Source organism: Xenopus laevis, chromosome 8L, assembly GCF_017654675.1.
Source record: "Xenopus laevis strain J_2021 chromosome 8L, Xenopus_laevis_v10.1, whole genome shotgun sequence".
NCBI lineage: Eukaryota > Metazoa > Chordata > Amphibia > Anura > Pipidae > Xenopus > Xenopus laevis.
In genome coordinates, this window is record NC_054385.1 from 133604482 (window position 1) to 133631085 (window position 26604).

The 26604-nt window shown below is 44.3% G+C and overlaps 1 protein-coding gene across 4 annotated transcripts in view; it reads left to right on the top strand.

Moving 5' to 3' along the window:
* The first annotated feature begins 692 nt into the window (after positions 1–692).
* celf3.L (CUGBP, Elav-like family member 3 L homeolog) overlaps positions 693–26604 on the top strand; it is a 28237-nt gene continuing 2325 nt past the window's right edge. The window contains exons 1-13 of one of the 4 annotated variants that reach the window (XR_005963154.1): positions 693–1259; positions 7509–7591; positions 18086–18134; positions 18265–18393; positions 19570–19649; positions 19799–19954; positions 20796–20955; positions 21162–21311; positions 21525–21590; positions 21699–21797; positions 21897–22040; positions 22440–22576; positions 22859–24166. Coding sequence is in view for 2 of the 4 variants with exons in the window: in NM_001086467.1 (NP_001079936.1) it covers positions 1115–1259; positions 7509–7591; positions 18086–18134; positions 18265–18393; positions 19570–19649; positions 19799–19954; positions 20796–20955; positions 21162–21311; positions 21525–21590; positions 21699–21797; positions 21897–22040; positions 22440–22567 (1389 nt within the window). In the remaining 2 variants the exon portion in view is untranslated. 4 annotated transcript variants of the gene reach the window in all.

A 26604-nucleotide genomic window follows, 5' to 3' on the forward strand; every position in this document is an offset into this window, starting at 1 on the left:
CCCTCCCTGCCATCCTTTGTACTGTACATGCCCCCTCCCTCCTCACACACCTTGTCCCTCCTCCTCCTCCCAGTCCCTCCCCTCCCCCACTCCCAGCTTCAGCACCAAGGAGAGCGGCAGAACAATGGGCAAAGCAGGGATCATCTGCCAATTCCCAACCTCAGCTGCAGCTGCACAACTACCCCCCTCCCAATGGATCAGCACCCGCTGTGAGATCTAGGGGGGCGGCAGGTGGACTGAGTCGTGCTATTGACTACAGGGCAAAACATGGGGCTGAAACACCCCCTTTTACTATACACAACCCCCCAACTGCCCTGTGCCCCTCTATCTGGAAAATAATATACCCCAATGGGGAGACCAAACCTGTGAACACATACCCCCAAAAGTGACCCCCAATTTCAACACCAACACTTTTTACTGAGACATCAATGAATATTGAATTTATAACAAATAATTACTGAGTGATACATTGGGCTCTAGTTTTGTCCATAGACTCTGGGCAGGTTTAATGCCCCCTCTAGCGCCTGGCACTGCCCCAACAAGCACCGCCTACTCACCGAAGAATTCCCAAATCAATCAGCAAATGATTTCTACGTTTGTGGGTGTGTATGGCAGTTTCTCCCCGGCCCCTCACTCTGACATCATCCCTGGTCAGGATGGGGCGGGCTCTTGGCAGGGGAGGGGGGGCAGTTGTTGGGAAAGAAAAGATTTTGAATCAGACCTCAAGATCCACTAAAGGCAGAAGCTGCTGAAACCAGAGGAGGGGGCAGAGCTCTCGGATCAATAGCCCCAGAAATAAAAAGAGACAGAGAAGAATTTAACTCCCCATCTCCACTCGGGCTGATCGATACCCTAATTAAGCACTTTGCAAGCAGCGTCTTTCCTAGAGGGACCTACCAGCGGGCACCTCTCTCATGTCTGCCTGGTACTGAGCTCATGCCGGCTGGAGACATTTGACGGGCAGCTGGGGGCAACTGGAAGACCCCAAAAAGCCACACAGGACAGACTACGCTTGGGTGACATCTCTAGGGACTGAGCATCAAGAAGATCTACTGTTGGGTGGTGGGAGTCTGTTCCTTCTCTGCTCCCCTTCCCCTGTGCCCACCTCGCCCCAATGAAGGAACCAGATGCCATCAAACTTTTCATTGGACAGATCCCCAGGAACCTTGATGAGAAGGACCTCAAGCCAATCTTTGAACAGTTTGGGAAAATTTATGAACTTACAGTCATTAAAGACAAATTTACAGGGATGCACAAAGGTAAGGCCAATTCATGGGGCTCAGTTGTGGGGTGCAGGGTAATGATGAGGAAAGGGTTAATATAATATGTGGGGTAGAAACATTGTCTATGAGTGGTCCTTGTACCCCTTGATTGGCCAAAAAGGGAGGCGAGAAGAGAGGAAAGGTGGGGAATCCAGCAAGGGAAATATTCAAGGTGAATGGGATGGAAGGAGAGAGAAAAGAGTGGAACAAAGAGAAGTGTAGGACGGAGAGAAGATCAGTCTCCACCTCAGGAGAACGGAGGGGCAAATCCACAGGAGTGAGAAGGGCAGAAAGAGGGAGAGGGAGGCAGACAAAGAGAATGGAGAAAGTCATTGAAACAGGGAGGGTTTGCTCGACCCAAAGGCACAAGCCTAAAAGGGGGAAGATTTCTGGGGGTTCCATCTCATCTCAGAGGCTTCTGAGGGCACACTCGGTAAAACTGAGGTGCTGGAGATTCACCGTGGGTTTGGGGGGAGGGTGATTTGTAAAGATGATGCTGTGACAGATGGCAGGGGAGGGATGGGGGGGACAAAAAAGATCAAGGAACACTTAATGAAGCAACACTGGTTAAGCTCAGCTGGGGGGGAGGTGCTGGGGAGTAGAATTGGGAAAAGTGACTGACAGATTGGGCTCAGCCATGTCAGGCGTCACTAGAGAATGTCACAGGCCTCAATAAAACTGAACCCAAACACTGACCCACTACTTGTCCCCCCACTCCCAGATTCAAGGGAAGCAAGCTCCACGCTCAGTTTAGGATATCCTCAGAAAAGTGTAAGCTTTGCGGGTTAGTCAGGTTGGGCAACGGCATGAAACAAGGTTATATAACTGGAAAGGTCAGGGATTTCTGTCAATAACCCATGAGGCCTACTAATCCCCAATTTAATTCCTTGTCTGTAGGCTCTTTATACATTGTTTAACCCCTTACAAATAGATTGCTAGCTTGAGGGGACAATGAACTTTAGTGGGCAGGGTCCCCAGTTTTTAACTCAGGCTGTGCAAACTGACAGTTATTCCCTCTAAATCCCTTCTATTATGGGCTGTTCTGTGACTGACGGACTCCCTTAATTACCCTTGTATCCTTGTGCCCCACTGGGAGCTCATGTCAATGTGAAGTCCACTTCTTGCCCATAGATTCCAGGCTCTTATAGCGGGGCCCCTTTTTATCACACACCTCTTGTGGAATGGTCTGATGGCTAAACCACTGGATTGTAAGCTTTTTGGGACAGAGATTGCCATTCGACCACTAGACCAATGGTCCCAAATTATGAGTTAGGCCCTCCAGGGGGGGTCCTGAAGCAGTGGTTGTGGAGGGGGGTGGGGTTCCTAGATTCACATAGAAGCCCAACCTAAAGGAAAATTAGGATGAGATTTGGGGTGAGTGCTTATTTGTGCCCTGGGTACCCCTGGAACTATAGCAGGGTGACACCCCAATGTTTCTATATATCTGTAACCTTGTTATGAGCTAAGGGGGCCCAGTCTGAAGGCCAGTTAGGGGGAGATTTGGGGTGAGTGTTTATTTGTACCCTGGGTACCCCTGGAACTATAGCAGGGTGACACCCCAATGTTTCTATACATCTGTAATCTTGTTATGAGCTAAGGGGGCTCAGTCCGAAGGTCAGTTAGGGGGAGATTTGGGGTGAGTGCTTATTTGTGTCCTGGGTACCCCTGGAACTATAGCAGGGTGACACCCCAATGTTTCTATACATCTGTAATCTTGTTATGAGCTAAGGGGGCTCAGTCTGAAGGTCAGTTAGGGGGAGATTTGGGGTTAGTGCTTATTTGTGTCCTGGGTACCCCTGGAACTATAGCAGGGTGACACCCCAATGTTTCTATACATCTGTAATCTTGTTATGAGCTAAGGGGGCTTAGTCCGAAGGTCAGTTAGGGGGAGATTTGGGGTGAGTGCTTATTTGTACCCTGGGTACCCCTGGAACTATAGCAGGGTGACACCCCTATGTTTCTATATATCTGTAACCTTGTTATGAGCTAAGAGGGCCCAGTCTGAAGGCCAGTTAGGGGGAGATTTGGGGTGAGTGCTTATTTGTACTCTGGGTACCCCTGGAACTATAGCAGGGTGACTGTTACCCCAATGTTTTTATACATCTGTAACCTTGTTATGAGCTAAGGGGGCCCAGTCTGAAGGTCAGTTAGGGGGAGATTTGGGGTGAGTGCTTATTTGTACCCTGGGTACCCCTGGAATTATAGCAGGGTGACTGTTACCCCAATGTTTCTATATATCTGTAACCTTGTTATGAGCTAAGGGGGCCCAGCCCGAAGGCCAGTTAGGGGGAGTTTTGGGGTGAGTGCTTATTTGTACCCTGGGTACCCCTGGAACTATAGCAGGGTGACACCCCAATGTTTCTATATATCTGTAACCTTGTTATGAGCTAAGGGGGCCCAGTCTGAAGGTCAGTTAGGGGGAGATTTGGGGTGAGTGTTTATTTGTGCCCTGGGTACCCCTGGAACTATAGCAGGGTGACTGTTACCCCAATGTTTCTATATATCTGTAACCTTGTTATGAGCTAAGGGGGCCCAGTCTGAAGGCCAGTTAGGGGGAGATTTGGGGTGAGTGTTTATTTGTACCCTGGGTACCCCTGGAACTATAGCAGGGTGACACCCCAATGTTTCTATATATCTGTAACCTTGTTATGAGCTAAGGGGGCCCAGTCTGAAGGTCAGTTAGGGGGAGATTTGGGGTGAGTGCTTATTTATACCCTGGGTACCCCTGGAACTATAGCAGGGTGACTGTTACCCCAATGTTTCTATATATCTGTAACCTTGTTATGAGCTAAGGGGGCCCAGTCTGAGGCCAGTTAGGGGGAGATTTGGGGTGAGTGTTTATTTGTACCCTGGGTACCCCTGGAACTATAGCAGGGTGACTGTTACCCCAATGTTTCTATATATCTGTAACCTTGTTATGAGCTAAGGGGGCCCAGTCTGAAGGTCAGTTAGGGGGAGATTTGGGGTGAGTACTTATTTGTGCCCTGGGTACCCCTGGAATTATAGCAGGGTGACTGTTACCCCAATGTTTCTAAGAAGCTATAAAGGCCCAATGTTCATGAATCGGCCTCAGCATCTTCCATTATGCCTATCAATTGCAAGCTCCAATACTACAATTTCCTTTAAAGCAGACTGTTGGTTCCTTAGTGGAAATATCACAATATAGATGATCAAACCTAAGTGTAAGCTTCTTGGGAAAGCTCCTGGGACAGCGGCTCTGGTCCTGGTCAGTGATCTTCCCAGTGTCTGTTAATGTGTGGAGCTTTCATTAGTTTGCAATCACTCACACCCTTGGGACCAGCATTGTCTCCTGTCAGATTGATATTCGTAATTACTATTCTAATAGGCTGTTAACCCCTCAAGTGCCAGAACTGGAGAAATCCCAGGTGGAACAAAGGGTTAAAAGGACCCAAGCTGAGGGCTAACTGTTAAACACTAGGCCCTACCTATTATATTTTCAGCTAACATAAATAACTAATCAAAATAATGGCAACCATATCAACAGGAATCCCCTCATGCAAAGGGGGGGGGGGGTTTAAAGAGATTCTGACCCATTTTCTTCAGTATTGATTTAGACACAGAGAGTGGGTAAGAGAGATACAGCAGGTCCCTGAAAGGGTTAAGTGGTCTTGTAGGGTAAGAGGCCGAGACATGGTCTTTAATTAAACCTGCCGATGGGAAGAGGCCCTGACAGGCTGAATGGCTGAGGGTCACCTCTCTATAAGGTTCACGGTCCTATCGACAGCAGAGCAGGACACGGAACATCGATAGCTGTGACTTTTAACCCCTTCTGGGACCAAACCCCCACCTCACCACATAAATTCCTGGTTTTATAGCAGCTCCTCTTCGCACTCCTATAAACTCCAATGAACAAGAACCTTCTGTGGCTTCTTATGATGGGATTATGCATGGGGCCACCTGACCTGTCAAGTCTTTGCTCCTGGGAGCTTTAAACATATCAGCTGATGGGAGAGGGAGTTGGATATTGCCTGGAACCTTGAAGGGGCAGGGGAGGGAGAGATGAAGGCCACTAATTAAAAAGATTTAATTTCCTGAAACTCCGTGATTCAAAACTGTAAATTTGGGGCATGTTTATCCCAAGAGGGGAATGTTTGAGCAAGTGATTTATGTCTAATCATCATATTGGCCAGACACACCTACAGCAAACAATCCCTTCATCCTACATTAGCCAGCGGTGGGTTTTAGATTAGAAAAGAGTGGTCATATGATAAACCCAAACTGAAAGGAGCAGTGGAGATATGAATCCTATAATGTTATCACTGCTTGATATTATGAGTTTTTGACACAGGTTGGGCATCCCTCATTTAAAGGCACAACCTTGGTTTTGAGACCAGTAGGACATTCCATGGTTCCAATGGAGAATTTTGAGCATGGCCTTCTCCCGTGTCCCTATTTCTGGATGACTGTTGTAGATATTAAGTGTCAGCACTTTGTCATCTGGATTGCAAGTTTTTCAGGACAGCAGCTACACATGTAGGATTCATGGACTGGGACGTCAAACAACGTTAGTGGTATATATAATAATAATAGGATATGCCATAATTCTTCTATAAATTCTTCTATCATAATGTATTGGGGAGATCCACCTTCTTCACCAGCATTTATTGTTCTTTTTAGCCCTGGTCAGCTGCCCTCCAGCTGTAGGTCACAGTTCAAGGTTTAAGACTAGTTACTTTACGTGGGTATTGGAGATGGAGATGAATATGGGAACTGGAACAATCTGGAACAACCATAAACATATAGACCATCCTACCATAAACATAGAGACCATCCTACCATAAATATAGAGACCATCCTACCATAAACATAGAGACCATCCTACCATAAACATAGAGACCATACTACCACAAACATAGAGACCATCCTACCATAAACATAGAGACCATCCTACCATAAATATAGAGACCATCCTACCATAAACATAGAGACCATCCTACCATAAACACAGAGACCATCCTACCACAAACATAGAGACCATCCTACCACAAACATAGAGACAATCCTACCATAAACATAGAGACCATCCTACCATAAACATAAAGACCATCCTACCATAAACATAGAGACCATCCTACCATAAACACAGAGACCATCCTACCATAAACATAGAGACCATCCTACCATAAACATAGAGACCATCCTAACATAAACATAGAGACCACACTACCACAAACATAGAGACCATCCTACCATAAACATAGAGACCATCCTACCATAAACACAGAGACCATCCTACCATAAACATAGAGACCATCCTACCATAAACATAGAGACCATCCTACCATAAACATAGAGACCATACTACCACAAACATAGAGACCATCCTACCATAAACATAGAGACCATACTACCACAAACATAGAGACCATCCTACCATAAACACAGAGACCATCCTACCATAAACATAGAGACCATCCTACCATAAACATAGAGACCATCCTACCATAAACATAGAGACCATACTACCACAAACATAGAGACCATCCTACCATAAACATAGAGACCATCCTACCATAAACACAGAGACCATCCTACCATAAACATAGAGACCATCCTACCATAAACATAGAGACCATCCTACCATAAACATAGAGACCATACTACCACAAACATAGAGACCATTCTACCATAAACATAGAGACCATCCTACCACAAACATAGAGACCATCCTACCATAAACATAGAGACCATCCTACCATAAACACAGAGACCATCCAACCATAAACATAGAGACCATCCTACCATAAACATAGAGACCATCCTACCATAAACATAGAGACCATCTTACCATAAACATAGATGCCACAGACATCTTCTGTCACAGTCTTACCCTACTATTGCATTCTTGCCCTACTTTCTCAAATCTACTGTTTCCATCTTGCTTCTCAACAGTTTCTGTCTTGTCCTACTGTCTTCTTCTTGTCCAGCTGTCTTATTTTTCCTACTGTCTCCAGCTTTCCCTACTTTCTATGCCTTTTCCTACTGTCTCCATGTTGCCTACAGTCTCCATCTTGTACTCCTGTCTCCATCGTACCCTACTGATTCCATCTCATGAGGATTATGGCTGTATTAAAGATAGAGCCCTCTTTTCATATGTTTGTTATGAGGTAAGGGGGCCTTGACCAGGAGACAGTTCAAACCTTGTATCTTCTCAGTACCTTATGGGATGCACTAAACTCTATATTATCTCTACCAACTTCACAATGATGACTTCTTCTCTTTCAGGATGTGCGTTCCTAACCTATTGCGCCCGAGAGTCTGCACTTAAGGCACAGAGCGCCCTACACGAACAGAAGACCCTACCAGGGGTGAGTGTCCAGAGTTCTACCTTTTCCTCCTGCTCAATAATTAACAGATAATAATTAGCTGAGAACACTTTTTGAAGAATCTTCCTTTAGATTGTAAGCTTTTAAGTCTGGCTTTATGGTAAAGAAGAAAGGATATTTGCTTAGGCCCACAGTAACAAACAGACCCTCTGAGAGAAATAAAAAGGACAAAGGACTTATTATATTGTGTATCTTTAATGTATACATCATGGATCTCCAACATGTGGCCCTCCAGCAGTGGTTGTACACAACTACAACTATCCCATGAAGCCTAGAGTTCTACCCCTTCTCTAGCCCTGTGAGCTTTCCAGGTTAGGATGCTGTTAAACTGTTGCCCCAGAGGAGCATGGGTATAAATAGGCAGCTATTATTATCCACTGGCAGTGGAAGTGTGAACAGCGTGGGAGTGTGGATCCCCCGTGACACAGAACCAGCTGTTCCATGAGCTCATATAGATAAAATGAAGGAGGGAGGCAAAACAAAACCACACAGCACATCGTTGGTTCTTGTCCTTCTGTCTTGCCTTCCCCAGGTCCTCACTGACTCCTGACAAGTGGTGCATTCAGGGAAGCGCTACCCAGCACTGATGGCAATAATTGATAGAATTAGAGAATAAAACCCCTGAATTTTATTGATCTCAATTAAGTGAAGGGAACAAATGGCTTGACAGATCGATATGTGAAGTTGGCTTTTTCTTATTTTTGCTCTTGGGCCAGTTGGCAGGGCGAATGTAGGATGATCTGCAGACCTTCAGGGTTTACTGTGTGTTGGGGGGGGGCAGTGAATGATGATGATAAGAGATTTAGTGCTGGAGATAATGTCAGATGCGCTGCAAGTCTTCTTCTTGGAACAGAGATAATAATGCCATTTTCTTAAGTGAGATGCTCTGCAGGACTTCACTTTGGAGTAAGGATAATGGGAAATGTGGGATGCTCTGCAGGTTTTCAGATAGTAGGGTTAAGTGGAACTGGGTGTTAATGCGAGATGCATTGCTGGTTTCCTTATAAGCATGGCTAATGTTGAGTCCATTAATGTGCAATGCTCTGCAGGTCTCCACATGGGAGAAGATACAGGGAAGAATAGGCTCTCAAATTCATAGGGCAACGTTTTGCCTGGAGATGGCTTTGGTCAGAGATTGGATGGAAAAATCTCAGAAAAAGCCTGGGGGTAGATGAAATTTGAGGTAGAAAGAGTGAGATGAGATGTTTGGAATGGGATAGAATGAGAAAGGGATTAGAGAGAGTGGTGGATATGAGGGAAAGAGGAAAAAATGGAGTATGCTGGAGACAGCAGAAAGTGGACCATGAGAGATTAGGAAGAGGTGTGATAAATTGATTTAAGAGTTGGGAACATAGAGAGATGAAGCAGAGGAAAAGTGAGAGGGGGTGTGAGAAGGGTAGAACCTCATGGAAGGAAGAAGAGAAGACGACTGGAGGAATATGAAGGAATGATGGACAGAGGGAGATGGTAAGGATATGATGGGATGAGGGACAGAAGAAGATTGTGGGGATATGAGATTATGAGGAATAGAAGGAGATAGTTGGCATATAAAGGGATTAGGAAAAGGAGTAATTCAGATATGAGGGGATCAGAAGGTGATAGGAGGGGAATATGAGGTATAGAAGATATGGGGATTTAAGGAGATGGGAAACAGACAATAGTGAGGATATGAGGGGATATAATGAACAGAAGGAGATAGTGAGGATATGAGGGGATGGGAGACAGGCAATAGCATTCAGAACCTTTTTGGAAAGGGGAAATATTCCAGGAATAGGAATGTGTCAATGTGAAGCCTACAGGCTAGAGGATCAAGTCCTATAACTACTAAACTGAAGATCATCATATGCTTAATATCTGAGTAACCCCCGGGGCAGGGGGCAGCAGGGTGCAGATAGGTTGCCTCGTGCTCATATTTTCAAGCTTTTTGCATTTCATTCGTGGGCTTCACTGATTTCATGTAGGAAGAGTTGGGGGCCAGGCAGTGAGTTGATGGGTTGGGAAAGATTTTTTTGGGGCGGTGGGTGAGACAGAGGAGCATTAGGCGGAGGGTTGTCCTCGTTGTTGTGCAACATTGAGTCTCCGGCTACTTTTCCTAATTGAAATAAAAAGCTTATGTGTCCCTCAGCCGTTAATCCTCTCAGTGAGGGAGGCGATTGGGAGGCCTAGAGGCAGAACTCTCTCCTGTTCTTTTCAAGCCTCTGCGTCACATACATCTCTGTTCCCCCAGTGCAATACAGTAAGGATTGCCCCCCCCCCGCCTTTCTATTCAGCCCACGCAAGAATAAGGGCACAAAACACTGGGTTGGAGGTGGGAGGCTTCAACCACCCCCACTGGTGTTTCTTTTACCTTTTTCCTTTTAATTTGCAACAATGAACTAAATGGAAGTCCCGGAGCAATTGATTCTGAAAGAGAGGGAGGGGGTTGGGGGCACCAGCAACAGATTCATGTACAGAACTCAATTCTTATTGTATATACTGGGGGGGAAGGGGGGTACAGAACACTAAGAAAACAAAGCAGATGGGGCAGGTGCAGGGATTCACCTTTAATGGGACGGGACACAGATAAAACCACTTCCTGAATGGCAATTAGCAGTACTTTGCATGGCAGTGCAGAAACGAGTGCAGTCTGCAGCAAGCATCTAAATTCATTACTAATTAGTCATGCTGGATGTTAATGTAATTAATATGTGTCTGGATTTAAAGGGACGAGGTGGTAACCTTACACTGGGAGCTGTAGATCAACAAGGACAGCAGCTTGGAAATCCCCGAGCCAGTCACACGGTTATAGACTCATTGCTCTGACTGGTTATAATAGGAAGGGCAGGTGCCAACATGTCATGGGCTGGAACTAGGGGCAAGAAACTGAGGTGACTGTCTAGGGCATAATGGGGACAGGGTGAAACCTGCAGGAGAGGCAGTAAACTAGAGACTGGGGGAGTAAGCGAGTTAACACTGGTGGTGGCATCGGCAGGGTGGGGGTGGGGGATAGATGCAAATTGATAGGGCAGGGGCAGTGGTGGTGGGAAGGTAGGGTGCTGGATCTCCTACAAGTGTGGCAGACTTGTCCTACTGTCTCCATCTTGCCCTACTGTCTCCATCTTGCCCTACAGTCTCCATCTTGTGCTACTGCCTCCATCTTGTCCTACTGCCTCCATCTTGTCCTACTGTCTCCATCTTGCCCTGCAATCTCCATCTTGTGCTACTGCCTCCATCTTGTCTTACTGTCTACATCTTTCCCTACTGTCTCTATCTTGCCCTACTGTCTCCATCTTGCCCTACTGTCTCCATCTTGTCCTACTGTCTCCATCTTGTTCTACTGTCTCCATCTTGCCCTACTGTTTCCATCTTGTCCTACTGTCTCTATCTTGCCCTACTGTCTCCATTGTGTCCCACTGTCTCCATCTTGACCTGCTGTCTCCGTCTTGTTCTGCTATCTCCATCTTGCCCATTGTAGGCAGTCTGAGCTTTGGGTATTCACCCTGATTGGCCTGCGGTAGCAAGTTACAACCAATGGGAAGCAATTTTCAGTAGTTCAACACTGGTTCTGTAGCCTTCAATGGATGATGTGAGTGGCACAGGCACCAATGGGATGTATTATATACAGGATTTGTTACATTGATTCCTACTTGGCATTTCCTGCCATTTACCCATGCACCAAACTTCTTTCCTAATCCCAATATAACTGGTAGAAGATGCAGCAACTTATTAATAATATATATATATATATAAAATCATAATATATCATACAATTATTCATTTGATGTTGGATGTCCAAGATCTTGCAATAAATAAAGCCCTTTACTTGCTGTCTCTAGACTACAACTCCCAGCACCCCCTGACCAAAGGCAGGCTAGACCTTCCATGTAGAGATTTTATGCGAGAGGGAACACATGCTGAGGATTCTGGGTATCCCAACGAAATCTGCATCAAATCCAATCCCACATTTACCCTACATTCCTTGGGTCTCTCTTTCCATATAATGTCTCAGCCCCTGATCCACTAATCCAGGTAGCCATATTGCATGCTGGGAGGTGGGGAGATTACGATTTGATTGGATAATCCCGGGATTAGTAGGGGAGGCTGTAGGATTTTGGTCGGCAGATTAATGGAAGAATCAGCACACAGCTGGCTTCTGATCTACAGGTTGCGCCATGCCTGTACCCAATAGGAAACCCCCCAAATTTAATCTTATACCGACCCCACCCTTTGTCTCCCATATGTCCCCCCAGGGATAACACCAGCATGTCTCTTAGTCCAGATAATCTCAAATACAAACTGGGAATGGACGTGATGTAGTACAAATTGTTTGGATAATTTGCTCCAGTTCCATAAAGTTGAGTGGATCCAACCCAAATACCTTGCTTATATTTGTTGTACCTGAGCAGAGTGGTGCATGTTGGGTAAATGCAGATTGGGGTACCTGGAAATTAGGGTGTTTGAGTGGTGCTGTAGTTATTTGGGTATGGGAGCAAAACAGTGCCATCCATCAGGGGCATATAAGTTAGAGAAGTGCATACTGGGATATTTAGGCAGAATTGGGGAGATCTCTGACCCATTCATACAGTGGGGGATAAAGAGCTGCCGGAGCTGCTTGTTGGAGTAACAGGGGGATGAGATCCTGCAGCACAAACACCATTACCATGGCAACCTCCCAATTTAGCAGAACATAATGTGCCGAGTAGAGTTTGTCACAGGGGAATGTCACGCTTGTCCCTCCATCCTCCTGCTGAGCAATGATGTGCAGCTGTCTGACAGCAAAGGGTTAATTGTCTGAACAGGGGATCCCCTCTCTTCTCAGTATTGGCTCTTTCTCCCCCCCCCCCCACTCTGTGGTCTTTCCCTTCCTTGTCTTCCTTCTGTCATGTTACCCCATCTGACCCTGACACTAACCTTTTAGCCCCCCTCATATTTATTCTCTTCCTCCCACACATTTACACTTCTTCTTACTCTGCCCCCCACTTTCTCTGTACTTATCCCAGGAATTGTCTGCCTTGCCTGCCCTTCTTCATCCTTACCCCCCTCCTCGCCAATTACACTTCCCCCTCCTTCTCTCCTTTCCTTACATCTCCTCTTGTGCCCCCTTCTTTCCTTCCCTTACATCTCCTCTTGTGTCCCCTTCTCTCCTTTCCTTACATCTCCTCTTGTGTCCCCTTCTCTCCTTTCCTTACATCTCCTCTTGTGTCCCCTTCTTTCCTTCCCTTACATCTCCTCTTGTGTCCCCTTCTCTCCTTTCCTTACATCTCCTCTTGTGTCCCCTTCTCTCCTTTCCTTACATCTCCTCTTGTGCCCCCTTCTTTCCTTCCCTTACTTCTCCTCTTGTGTCTCCTTCTCTCCTTTCCTTACATCTCCTCTTGTGCCCCCTTCTTTCCTTCCCTTACATCTCCTCTTGTGTCCCCTTCTCTCCTTTCCTTACTTCTCCTCTTGTGTCCCCTTGTTCCTTTCTATCCTCCTTCCTTTTCTGCCTCTTCTCTCCTTCCTTTCCTCTTGTACCCCCTTCTAAGTGCTCCCCTTTCTAACACATTTGAACCCACCCGATTGTTTCACCTGATTTAATTTTCACTGCTTCCCCCCAGTTTTCTGTCACTCTCCCCAACCCCATCAGCAGGACTGGACTGGGAGTGAAAATAGCCCCTGACATTCCAAGTACATAGAGGCCCAAACAGCCCCCAATGATCCAATGTTTCTCTTCTCCCTTGTGCTGTCTCATTAATTCTTTATTACTTCTCGCTTTTTCTCTCTCATTTTTCTCTCCCCTTCTCCCTTTCACCACTGCTATCTTTCTTTTATCTCCATCCCCACGTTATGTCTCTTTCTCCATCAGCTGATTGTGTCTCTAGCTCTCCCCTCACCCTGTCTGTCTCTCCTCTCTCTCTTCTTCTTGTTAACTCTCTCTCCTGCTTCCTCCACCTTCTCTCTCTCTCATTTTCGGCCCTGCCCCTCAGACATTGGCTTACTGGGGAGCTTCTGCTCCCCTCCCATTCCTTTGTTTACACAGAAATGTGATGATGTCACAGTGGTTACCTGGCAACCGTACAGATAAATCAGGGTGAGTGGGTGGTTGCCATGGAGCGTGTTCTCTGGTTTCCATGGATACCAAGCATCTGGTTGCTTTGATAGTGTAAGAGATGCTGGGAGCAGTTGCCGGGTGATCTGCCCCTGTAAGTGACGTGAGTCGTGGTGGGGGGGGTATTTAGTGGGGTGACACAGTGCTTTCAATTAGAATTGTGCAGCAGAAATGTATTTGTCATCACCCCCCAGAGAAGATTCTAGTGGTGTCACCTCCATACTAATACACTGACCCCCCCTCTCCCTGTGAACCCCCTGGCATTTCTTTACTAAGTCTACTGGGGGTAACTCTGCGCCCCTCCCCCATCACACACGCGCTCTCTTTGGGTGCCCGAATGTTAAACAGTCTCAGGGCTGGGGGGGAGGGTTCAATGCTCAGAGAGAGGAACATCTGATATTTGGTGAGCGTCAGTGAGATGGGGGGGCATGGGAAAATAAATGGGGGGGTGATAGACTAATTCTGTATTTATTGGATTTGATTTTAAGCCTGAAATTGACATGAGCAGCAAAGGCAAATATTCATACAGTTCAACTACTACTTCTTACTCTACTTCTCTACCTATTATTCCTCTTCCCCCACCCTGACCAACCCCCATCTTATCTGGCACCCCTATAATAAAATAAGGAACCCCCTCCTCTAGTGTCCCCGCCATTGCCCTCCTCTAGTAACCCTTAATTCTGCATAAGCCAACATAGCCAGGCCTTGCTCAATGGGAGATACAACGGTATCCAGGCAACAGCAAGGGCGGGATGTAAATCCGGGTACCATGGAAACACAGCATCAGCACCGCTGAGTTAAAATAACCAATTAACACCCTGAATTCATAAGGCAAGTCTGTATGTTTTATCCTGAAGGCCAGCAATCTGCTTGTGGTAACCCCTTCTTTGCCAGGCTCCTCTCTGCTAATGAGTACGGTAACCCCTTCCTTGCCAGAAAGGACTTTATTTAATGGATCATTTACTCCTGGGGGAAAAGATGTGAAAGAAAACATTAATTGAGTTGCCTGAGTTTCCCTTAGACTTAGCAGATGGAACTCAATGTCTTTTTTTAACCAACAAATTAAAAATGGGGAAATTAACCCTCTTTTGAATGAAACAGAATAAAGATTGGGGGAATGAGTGTCATTTTCGGAATGAATCCATCATGGCGCTCTCCCGCTGCCTTATACATCAGCCCCTCCCATTAACCCTTTCCCACCATTCCCACGTAATAACCCAATTATTTGCCCAGTGTCTATAACGTGGTGTGAAACGGAGAAAATTGTAACTCTCTAAAATCACATTTTACACAATCCTGGGCAGCTGTTACTTTAAAATTGTAATTTACTCATATGAATTTATAAATAAAATATAGATATAATGGGCAGTCGACCACGACTTTCTACATTTTACCAAAATTTTACAAAATATGGGGCAAATGTCACATAAAAGAAAGCCAAGTAAAGCTGACGTTGTATTTCTTCATGTAATTATTATACAAAAGAGAATAATCTATTTTTTTGGGCAACTGTAACTTTTTACAAAAAATCAGGACAAGTGTTAAGATTTTTATATTACATTTTTTTTTAAAAAAAAAGTATAAATAAAGGAGGGTCAAACAACTGTATATAATTGAATATACATTAATACAAGTTTGGATTATTGCAATTTTTTAGTGTAAAATATAAATGGGAGTCGACCACAAATTTCAGAATTTTACAAAAACTGCGGGAAATGTGACTTTCTTCATGTAAATATATGATCTAACTTTTGTAAAAATAAGTAAATTAGAAGGTGAGAGATTTTACGTTGTAAAATAAAATTGTGCAGCTATAACTTTTCTTTAATGTAAAATTACAGAAAATCAGGGCAAATGTTAAGGTTTTTATACCTGAATTTTTTTATTTTTTTTTAAAAAAGAGGAATGAGTGGAATGTTCTAAATTACATAAAATCAGAAAACTGTAATTTTCTAATATAAATTAAGACAAGTTTGATAAAATATAATACGGGTAGTTGGCCGCAAATGTATTCTAAATTTATCAAAAACATGTTAAAATGTGCCTTTTTTTTTAAAAAAAAAAATTAAAATCAAATAAAGGGGGAAAATGTAAACTGTTAAAAAATAAAATAGGGAAAACATGTGCTTGTTTATAACTTTCAAATGCAAATTAAAATGTGTGACCATAAATACAACGGGGACAACCGTGACTATCCAAAATCCAATGAAGATAAGTGGATGGAGGTTTTCTTTTATTTTTGAAAAAAATAGGGGTGATAAAATTTTTGTAAATTATTAAATTAAAATGTGTGAGCCTTTCTAGAAAACAATAAGAGAAATAAAAGGAGGGGTGTGTGTAATTGCAGAAATGAAATTTGAAACAAATCTGGCAAATGTCATAAAAAATGTAAATTTAAATCAAAAAAGCAGGAGGTTTTGGGGAACTTTTTGATATGAAATAAAAACAATAACTTTTCAATAATGAAGTCTGGTAAAGAAGGGGGGAGACTTTGAATTTAATTTAAACAGAGATGTCAATGAAATAGTGAAAAGTGGGGGCAGAGATTACTGAAAGAAACAGGAGCCAATTTATAAAAATCCAAGAAATGGTTTTTTTTTCGTGATTCATCAAGTGAGAATTTATGAAATGGTTTCTCAGTTAAATTTCTCACATTTATTATTTATGGTGTCAATTTTCTCGACCATGAAAACGCCTGAGAACATTTTTCTCTATTTAAGTGACATTTCCATCGTCTTTGGGGCACAGAAGAACTTTTTTATGTGCACTGAGCCCTCATTTATAATATCCCTGCGTGTGACATAAAACTTTCCTAAATGAAGTAGGGAAAATGATAATTTTGTAAAAAATTAATTTGAGATTTTTGGTCACAACATTTTTCCCGGAACACAAAAAATAAAAAAGGGCACTGAGTAACTTCCGTAATCAAAAAAGAAAATGGGGGGCGAGGGGAAGTGTTTAAAATGAAATTTAAGGAAAGGTAGGCGACTAAAGTGGGGCTAAATCGGGTAGAACTTTTCAAAAAAAAGTGTTTGAGACTTCCCTTGTTTAAGGGAAAATAAAAACAATTTAATTTGCAGAGATTGATGTGATGGGAGCCACATATTTGTCAGTGTTAGTAATTAAGGGTCCCATTCTGTAAGTGAATTTAAAAGGAGGGCGCTCATTGGCTGAGCAGGGTGCGTGCATTAAAAAGGCACTAAAATTCGTCCATCCGAATGAGCCCTAAGTGCTGTCATGGTGATTAATGCTTCTCATTAATTTGCACTTACTCTGTATCTCATAATACACAGATCCTGGTGCAGAAATACACGTTTAATGGCCCCATAAATTGCCCCGTGCTACAATTACTAGAATAATATCCCTAAAGGTGGCCATAGACGTAGAGATCTGCTCGTTTGGTGATGTCCAACTATTGGATCATAATGGATCCGATACGGGTGGTCGGATCGCGGGACTGCATACACGCACAGATGCGGCCACAATACGACGCGATTTTTTAACCTGCCCAATTGAGAGCCGACTTTTGGGCAGATATCGATCGGGAAAGCCCATCGGATGGCCCCACACATGGGCCAATATGCACCAGTCTTATCTTCCCTTCTCTACATCAGATTTATGTGTAGGTGTTACCTGTATTTGTATTTATACTACGGATCAAGGCCGGAACTAGGGGTAGGCAGAGTAGGCACGTACCTAGGGCGCAAAGCTGGGGTTACGCCAGGCACGTACCACCTCTGTCACCTACCTCTAGTCCGGTTCCCTTCTCTGCCTGACTATCTGTGGCATTTTAACATTTTTTCACTTGTGCGTATGCGCAAGAACGCGAGAGCGGTAAATTTGCGCATGCGCACGCGATCACCCATTCACACGCTAAGCCGGCGCTGCGACTGCCCGGCTTGTCTAGGGCGCCTGGCCAGCGTGGCCTGGCTCTGCTACGGATGCATTGAATCCACTATTTGGGATTCGGGCGAATCCCCGAATCCTTGGAGAAAGATTTGGCCGAATACCGAACCAAATACTAAATTACATATGCAAATTAGGGGCAGGAAAGGAAAAAGTGGAAAAAAATTCTTTTGCGACAAAAACTCCTGTGATTTCCCTTCCCGCCCATAATTTATGTATGCAAATTAGGATTCGGGTTTGGCCTGGCACAAGTATTCGGTCGAATCTGAATACTGCTAAAAAACGCAGAATCCTGGATTTGGTGCATCCCTAATTTATACATATGGGATGGAGCTGCCATATTGCTTCCCTTGTTATCCTGCGAGGGCTGTTAAACTGAGCAGTAGGCCCCTAATAGCAAGAGATAGTCAGTCTGAATTGCAGAATGCTAATGAAGAAGGAGGAACTGGTTGGAGGAAACGTAGTGGTACAACTACTAATAATACGCTCTCGTTATTGTGTTTCAGATGAACAGACCAATTCAGGTGAAACCAGCAGACAGCGAGAGCAGAGGAGGTAACAGCGCCCCCCCCATTAACTCCAGTTCAACACTCTAATCCCATTTCTCTCCTTTCTTCTTTTAATCCCTCAATCCTTGTTATATAAACCCCATCCTGTCACCCCTATACTTCTCCTTCACACACAGAGGACCGCAAGCTGTTTGTTGGTATGTTGGGGAAGCAGCAGACAGATGAAGACGTACGGAGGATGTTTGAACCCTTTGGAAACATAGACGAGTGCACAGTCCTGCGGGGCCCTGACGGCACAAGCAAAGGTATCACTGCAACTAATAAAAGGCTTCTGTCCTTTGTTTTCCAATCTGGCAATTTTTACTATTGAGCAGTTCCATTGTGGGTCGCTGCACCATATCAATGGCCATTCAACAACAGATGGACCAGGAGGTTCCCACTCATAATACCTACAATCTAGAAGAAACAGAGATTAATTAATGGGGGTCATTAGTTTGTTGAGTGTTATAGATTCTCATTGCAGAGAACTGTAATTGTGTTCTATGTAATCTGTAATCTATGATCCTGAAACCCCCATTCAATGAAGGCCCAACTGTGGTTGAGATGCACCACCCAGATCCCCCTGTCAACCTTGGGCTGTGCCCATGGGTGTTTAGTAATGAGTTTCCGAATTCAGAAGGTCTCCTTATGTTTAATGATATAGGATCTCCTTCAGATTATGCTCCCATGAAGGATAGTAATATGGAATGTATCTCAGATAATTTCCTAAGGGAGGTTAGTAATGTTGGTTCTCTCCTAGATGGAGCTTGAGTAGAATACAATAATGTATCTCAGATAGTGTCCAGGGACAACCTAGTAATGTTGGTTCTCTCCTAGATGGAGCCTAAGTAAAATACAATAATGTGGATTGTATCTCAGATAGTGTTCAGGGATAAGGAAGGAATGTTGGTTCTCTCTTGAGTTGTGGCTAAAGAGAATACAGTAATGTGGATAGTAACTCAGATAGTGTCTCAAGGGAGGGTAGTAATGTTGGTTCTCTCTTGGGTAGAGCCTAAGGAGAATACAGTGATGTAGATAGTATCTCAGATAGTGTCTCAAGGGAGGGTAGTAATGTTGGTTCTCTCTTGGGTAGAGCCTAAGGAGAATACAGTGATGTCGATAGTATCTCAGATAGTGTCTCAAGGGAGGGTAGTAATGTTGGTTCTCTCTTGGGTGGAGCCCAAGGAGAATACAGTGATGTTCATAGTATCTCAGATCTCAGTGTCTCAAGGGAGGGTAGTAATGTTGGTTCTCTCTTGAGTGGTGCCTAAATAGAATACATTGATGTGGATGGTATCTCAGATGGATCTCTCTCTTGGATCCGGTCTTCATGAAGTCCATTGGTGTTCTTTTTGATGGTGTCCCTGGGGAGGGTAGTTGCATAGGGTTTATGTGTACTCATGGAGTCTAGTAATGGAATGTATTGCTGTTCTCTTCCTCAGGTTGTGCATTTGTGAAGTTCCAGACACACACGGAAGCTCAGGCCGCCATCAACGCTTTACACGGAAGCCGGACATTACCGGTAAGAGGAACTCATGTGTATGCAGCTGTGAGAGGCCATAATCCTACCCTCCATGCTTAGTTAGTGTCATGATACCTGTACACTGTGTGCCATGTGTTGTGGGTAATATCTGTACTGTATTTAACATGTGCCTACTCTGTGCTGTGCAGGGGGCCTCCTCCAGTCTAGTAGTAAAGTTTGCAGACACGGAGAAGGAGCGAGGACTGAGGAGGATGCAGCAAGTGGCCAATCAGCTGGGGATGTTCAGTCCCATTGCCCTCCAGTTTGGCGCATACAGCGCGTACACACAGGCAGTAAGTGACCAGGTGAATTAAACTTTTTTTCTGCTTTTTGGTGTGACTTGTCTGTTGTAGTGTCTGTCTTTTTGTGTCTGCCAGCATGGCCCCTGATTCAACATCTTAGACCCTGATTCAGTAGCATGGCCTCTTAGTCCAGGATTCAGTAGCATGGCCTCTTTGACCCAGATCAAGTAGCACGGCCTCTTTGCCACTAGATCTATTAGCATGGCCTCTTTGCCCCTAGATCTATTAGCATGGCCTCTTTGACCCAGATCAAGTAGCGCGGCCTCTTTGACCCAGATCAAGTAGCACGGCCTCTTTGCCCCTAGATCTATTAGCATGGCCTCTTTGACCCAGATCAAGTAGCGCGGCCTCTTTGCCCCTAGATCTATTAGCATGGCCTCTTTGACCCAGATCAAGTAGCGCGGCCTCTTTGCCCCTAGATCTATTAGCATGGCCTCTTTGACCCAGATCAAGTAGCGCGGCCTCTTTGCCCCTAGATCTATTAGCATGGCCTCTTTGACCCAGATCAAGTAGCGCGGCCTCTTTGCCCCTAGATCTATTAGCATGGCCTCTTTGCCCCCAGATCCAGTAGCACTGCCTCTTTGTCCCAGATCTATTAGTTTGGCATCTTTGTCCCCAGACCCATGGCCTCTCTGCCACAATTCTTATCTGAAGGATCCCAAAACCAAAGGATTTATAGAACAAGCCACATATTTCACCACTTTAATCAATCAAGAGCTCCATTCCCACGAACATTTAAAAAGTTATCCATTTAGGCTTTGAGCAGCTTGGCCAGTCCTGTCCTGTAGTCGTGTTCAGACAGTGCAGTTGGTCACAACCCTGGTGTTCTTGTGTCTCCACATAGCTCATGCAGCAGCAGGCCGCCCTGGTGGCCGCACACAGCGCTTACCTCAATCCTATGGCCACAATGGCCGCTGTCCAGATGCAGCAAATGGCGACAATCAACCCCAACGGGATCATTGCCACACCCATCACCCAAATTAACCCAATCACTTCTTCTTCAGGTGAGATATTGTTAGTGGGACAGAAAAATTCTGATCTGGTTTGTTTTACCTTCAGTTATACCATGTGACTAAAAGGGTGGGTCTATGTTAAACTTTCTAGGTTATGGGTGAAGTTCTTGGGGGATATAAAGACCTTCTGGTTTATGTGTCTCTTCTTTTGGTGCAATCAGGATCCAATCCAAACATAGACCCCTGTCTCTCCACAGGTACCAGTACTCCACCAACACTCACTGCCACTCAAGTATCTGCCATTCCTGCAACGCTGGGAGTCAACGGTTACAGTGCAGTACCCACCCAGAGCACCGTACAGCCCAGCTCCGAGGCAATCTACACCAATGGGCTGCACCCGTATCCAGGTAAGATCCATAGTGCCACACACACATATGAAGCATCTGTCTTGGCTCAGCCTTTGGATGCCAGTGGGATTAACATGGAGTTGTAGCTGCTGGAGGGCCACAGTGTGGACAATTATGATTTACGTGGAGGGGTTTATATTGAGGGGGCATTGCTCTGTTTGTAATATCGTCAATAAAAACGCATCCGCTAAACTCCTGTGTCTCTTGTTTCAGCCCAAAGTCCAGTGGCCCAGTTGGATCCTCTACAACAAGCCTACGCAGGCATGCAGCACTACACAGGTACTGGCCCCAGATAAGGATAATGGTTATGAGCATTGGAAACGTGTCTCTAGGGGGCACCTTGGCAAAGTTCCCAATCACCGTAATGAGAATTTCTTCTTTGTCTAGCCGCCTACCCTGCTGCTTACGGACTGGTCAGCCCGGCATTTACCCAGCCCCCTGCGATACTCCAACAGCAGCCCCCACAGCAACAGCAACAGAGAGAGGGTAGGTATATGTGTTAGCTTCCAGTTTCCCATCAAATCCTTCTGCCCCAGGCCTGGGGTGTTTCCCTACATAAATAACACACTTCCCCGTCCCTGGCAGGTCCCGAGGGCTGCAACATCTTTATCTACCACCTGCCGCAGGAATTCACAGACTCCGAGATCCTCCAGATGTTCCTGCCATTTGGGAATGTTATTTCTGCCAAAGTGTTTGTAGACCGCGCCACCAATCAGAGCAAATGTTTCGGTGAGTGTAAGCCAATCCTGTGTCAGCCCAGCAAATCCATCCAATTATATCTCAGATATGATCCTATGGCTAGAGGCATGGCAGTATGGTCCAACAACCATTGAGAGGCTTCCACTGTTCTAACTGTACAAGACTGGCCAAAGCTAAAGGGTAGATATTAAGCAGGAATAGTTGTAGTTTATACTTCTAGTATTAAAAGCTTATACTCTACTAGGCGTTCTTGAGGATTCACTGATTTCTGCCATACAAAAAAAGATTGTGGCTGTGTTTCCCATATTGTCTTCTTTCCTCGATGGAACCCAGTTGTTCTGTGATACTAGCGATGTATATATTTACTATATGTATTACTGTTACTATATTAAGATGTTCCTTTTCTCCTCAACACGTTTGTCCCTGCAGGTTTTGTAAGTTTTGACAATCCAGGCAGTGCCCAGGCTGCTATCCAAGCAATGAATGGATTCCAGATCGGAATGAAAAGGCTGAAAGTGCAACTCAAGCGACCAAAAGATGCCAACAGGCCGTACTGAGGCGTTCAGGTGGGTATCAAGGGCAGCCAGGACTACCCAGTGTTTCTTCTCTCAGTCGGAGAGGTCACAGCCTGGGTCGCAGTGGGTCCACAGGTTACTGATATGAATGGGAGTGGGCAGCAGGAGCTAATCTTATGGGCTAAATCCATCCTTATCTGATACCTAATCCAAAGGGAGACCCTAAGGATCATTTAGTGAGACTGCAGGGTACAAAATAATCAGGCCCACTGGGAATCAGGCGACTAGTCACACACAAAATATTATTGCCTCCAAACCTTGATCCCCCTCCAGGAGGCACTGTTGTACAGAAGCAGCCGGGTAAGTGTCCCTCGGTGACAATCTGTGAGTGGCGTGTGCTCCTCATGTGCCCTTGTGTGTGTATTCTGCGTGTGGTCCGTATTTTGGAGTGCGGTATCTCCTTGTGTTTTTATGACTGTACTTTAGTTTCTCGTTTATATTTTTCTTTTACATTTGAGTCTATTTTTTTTTTTAAAAAAATTTTGGTTTTGTTCTTACGAGTTAGTTCTGAAAGGCTTTCCGCAAGGGCAGACAGTGAGAGAGTAAAGGGATACTGACGTCTCTAACATAACAGCAGCATCGGAATCTTAACATAAAATACCCCCTTGTTTGTACATGGGGTTTAAAAATAATAATAATAAACTAATTGAATACCTGATACATTTGCCTACAACTTGGCCTTTACTCCATTAAGTAGAATTGGGAGGGCAAAGATTATTCATGCACATTGCCAGTAGGTGGCGCTCAGTTTAGAGTTCAGAAAGCAGTTCCTCCCATCAGATTTTAGCACCGCCCCCAGTTAGAGCACAAGGAAAAGACCCGCCCCCTGGGAGCCAGAAACAATTGCAGGTAAAAAGCTCAAGGTCTTTGATGAGATATCTTTTATTTTTTGTTTCGTAAATGCAATGCGAAACCTAATAATAACTTTATATATGGAATCCTATGCTGCCATTAGGTTATTGATGTTATTATCACTTTAAATACACTTTACATAAGTAAAGATTACGATATAGATTTTTTTGTGGAGACAAGCAAATTTAAAAATTACATTAAAATCGCTACTGTCTGCCACAATAATTAGGCATTTAATATATATATATATATTCATAAATAAATAGAAAAAAATTCAAGTAACAGGAATCTACCTACCTAGTATAAAAGGCAACAAAAAGGAAAAATATATCTGTTTCAGTAAAAATCTATAAAATTAAACACCACAGTGTATGATGACTTGGATATTTTGTTTTCTAAAAATGAGAAATTCATAAATTTTGTTTATAAAAAATAAAGAAAAAAAACTTAATTCTAATTAAATATATATCTAATTATATCTGACTAGCCAGTAAGAACATCAGGAAAACTGCGCTGTAATTATGTGTGTATTTAAATATACAGTATATATAGCCATATTCTATAGATTTGCCAGAAAAACAACAAGACCAAAAAAAACAGCTTCTCTTTTTCTGCCGCTTGAAACCTGCCCACCTCGTGCCAGGGTCCAATCAATCATGAGATGACTCTGTCGCTATGACGTAACCCTAACGTCCATTGGCTGCCCTGGGACAAGTAGCAGCGCCCCTTGTAAGTTGCATCCAATGGAATGACCGTGTTGTATTTGAGAATCTTTCCCCTTCCTCTTCCCTTCCTCCTGTTTTATGCTCCGCCTCTGAGGAGCTGCTCCAGGGGAGTTCCCAGCGATGTATAGAATGCATGGAGTGCTGTGTAATTTTGGAGTTATATGTGCTGTGTATAATACCGTTTATTGTCTGTATGCTCTGTAGTTTTTACAGGGCGATATGAAGCTGGTTGGCCCCATCTTTTGCATAACGCAACCTCAATATGTCACCATAAACGTGAGGTGGCCACTTTGTATTGGTCATACCATAAGGGAGGAGCCCTCGGGTGAATTTCCAGGGCACCAGCAGCAACAAGAACTCTTGAATAACAGGCTACAGATATCAGCAATTACTAGAATACTCCTTAATATGTAGTTCTAGTCTCAGGATGACTTCTTCAGCTTCCAAGGAGCAAAAAGCATTAAAAGTGCCTACAACATTCAATAGTGAAAGATATTTGATTTGGAAGATTTGAGTTGACCATTTGAGATGCTGTGGAATGTGTGAACCCATAAGCTTGTTCGGTGAAATACAATTTTGTATACTAAAGCCTGTAAACATTTTGGGGTTGCGTTTGGTAAAAGGTGCTGCCTGCTTTCTGATAAGACAGATCTATTGTGACTGATCACTTGTAAATTTGACTCAATACTTTTTGGCTTCAGGCTCTTCCCCTCTCTACTACCCTACCCATGACCATATCACCATGTCTCTTCCACCACCCTGCTGTCCCTTCGCTGTGGTAATGCAGACTGTTGGCATTTTGAACTGTGGGCTGTGCACTTTGAACTTTGGCTTGAGCTGCCCTCCCTGTGGCTGATGTGTTTTCCTTCCCGAACCCCTCATTCCAACATTGTTCCAAGTTATCCTGTCCATCTGATGTGATCATTCGGCTGCACCTAGGGAAATGAAGACTGTTGGATTTAGTTGGTTAGGCAGCAATGGGGGTAGGGAATCAAGTATGGCGTTAGCAAGATTCAGATTTGATAATATGGGCGATGTTCCTCACAGGTGTGGGTACAAAAATCCTAAATTACAGAAAGAAATGGGATGGAGAAGACAATTTATGACGGAATACCAGAAGGCATTTTTGGATGATTAATTATAGCTTTAGAATAAAAAGGGCTGACTAGACACGGGTAGGGTGGATCCAACTGAAAGTCATACGTCTGGGATAGTAAGTGCATGTCAGAACCTTTAAAGTAGTCTTCTGCCAACATAATTTTCCTAAGCCCTCTATCCCACCCTTTGCGTGATGCCCTGCTGTCCTCACCCCCTCTCACATTCACTGCCCCCTTTTCCTACCTTCTGTGTCTTGGAGAACTGCTAGTCTACCCCCTGCTTTCCAGCAGATTGCTTGATTTGTTGCACCCCTTCAGTTGTGACAAGAATTGAACCCAATAATGCCCAACAGGTGTCTCCCCTCATGCTAGCTACCACTAGTTTCCACCTCCAGAGACTTAGTACATAAAGATAAGAGAGCCATGGTAGGGGCAGTGTTCTGCGAGAATAGCCAAAGGCAATGGTCACTGAAAGATAAAGATCCACCAGATTCCAGTGGGGGACTCCCCAACAGGATATCAGATTGTAGGTCAGTGAAGTTGACAACCAGTGCAGCATTGTATAAGGAAATCTAGACAAATAGTGTGTGAAAGTTATACCAGTTTGGTGCAAAGGGTCTTCAATGAGGAGCAGCAGGAGAATGAAGGAACATTGGGACTGAGGACTGTGAAGGGTGAATAAGAATATATCATGTCCCTAAAGACTTAAGGAGGTGCCATTCCTTTTTGGTTTCAGATATTTTTTGAGAATTTAAGGACTTTCCAAAACCTACTGGAAGAAAGAGCTCACAATGAGTGAGCAATGATATGGTGCCCTCAGACTGCACTATGTAGACACTGAGCGTGACTTCCTGACTCCATCCCTTTTCCCTGGCCTTGTGGCATCTTCAGCAGCATTTCTGGGTGAATGGGGTGTACGCAGTGTCTGGGGTCCTGTGGTTTGTGCTCTCTACTCATCTGGTCGGTTTGAATTCTGGGTGATATCACTACTAAAATCCACAACTGGCAAAACACATAGAAAATATGTTCTATTGACTGCAATCAAAACTTCTGCTGGTCTCAGTGAATAAAAATTCACCTTTAAGCCTCCATAAACATGTCTCTCTGTTCCTCACGTATCATTTACAGATCATTAGTGGTACGATGACGCTAATGGCCCTTTTTCTATGAGTGGGTCAAATTTTAACATTACCGACAGACCAACCAATTATTCAAACATGTGGTTTAGCCCTTTAAAATAGAGGTCATCAAATTCTACCACAGCCTTCATTTTTCTCCTCTAGCCTTGTTTCGATTACACCTTTTTCCTTTATCATAGAATCCATAATTATTTACTCTAGCTGTA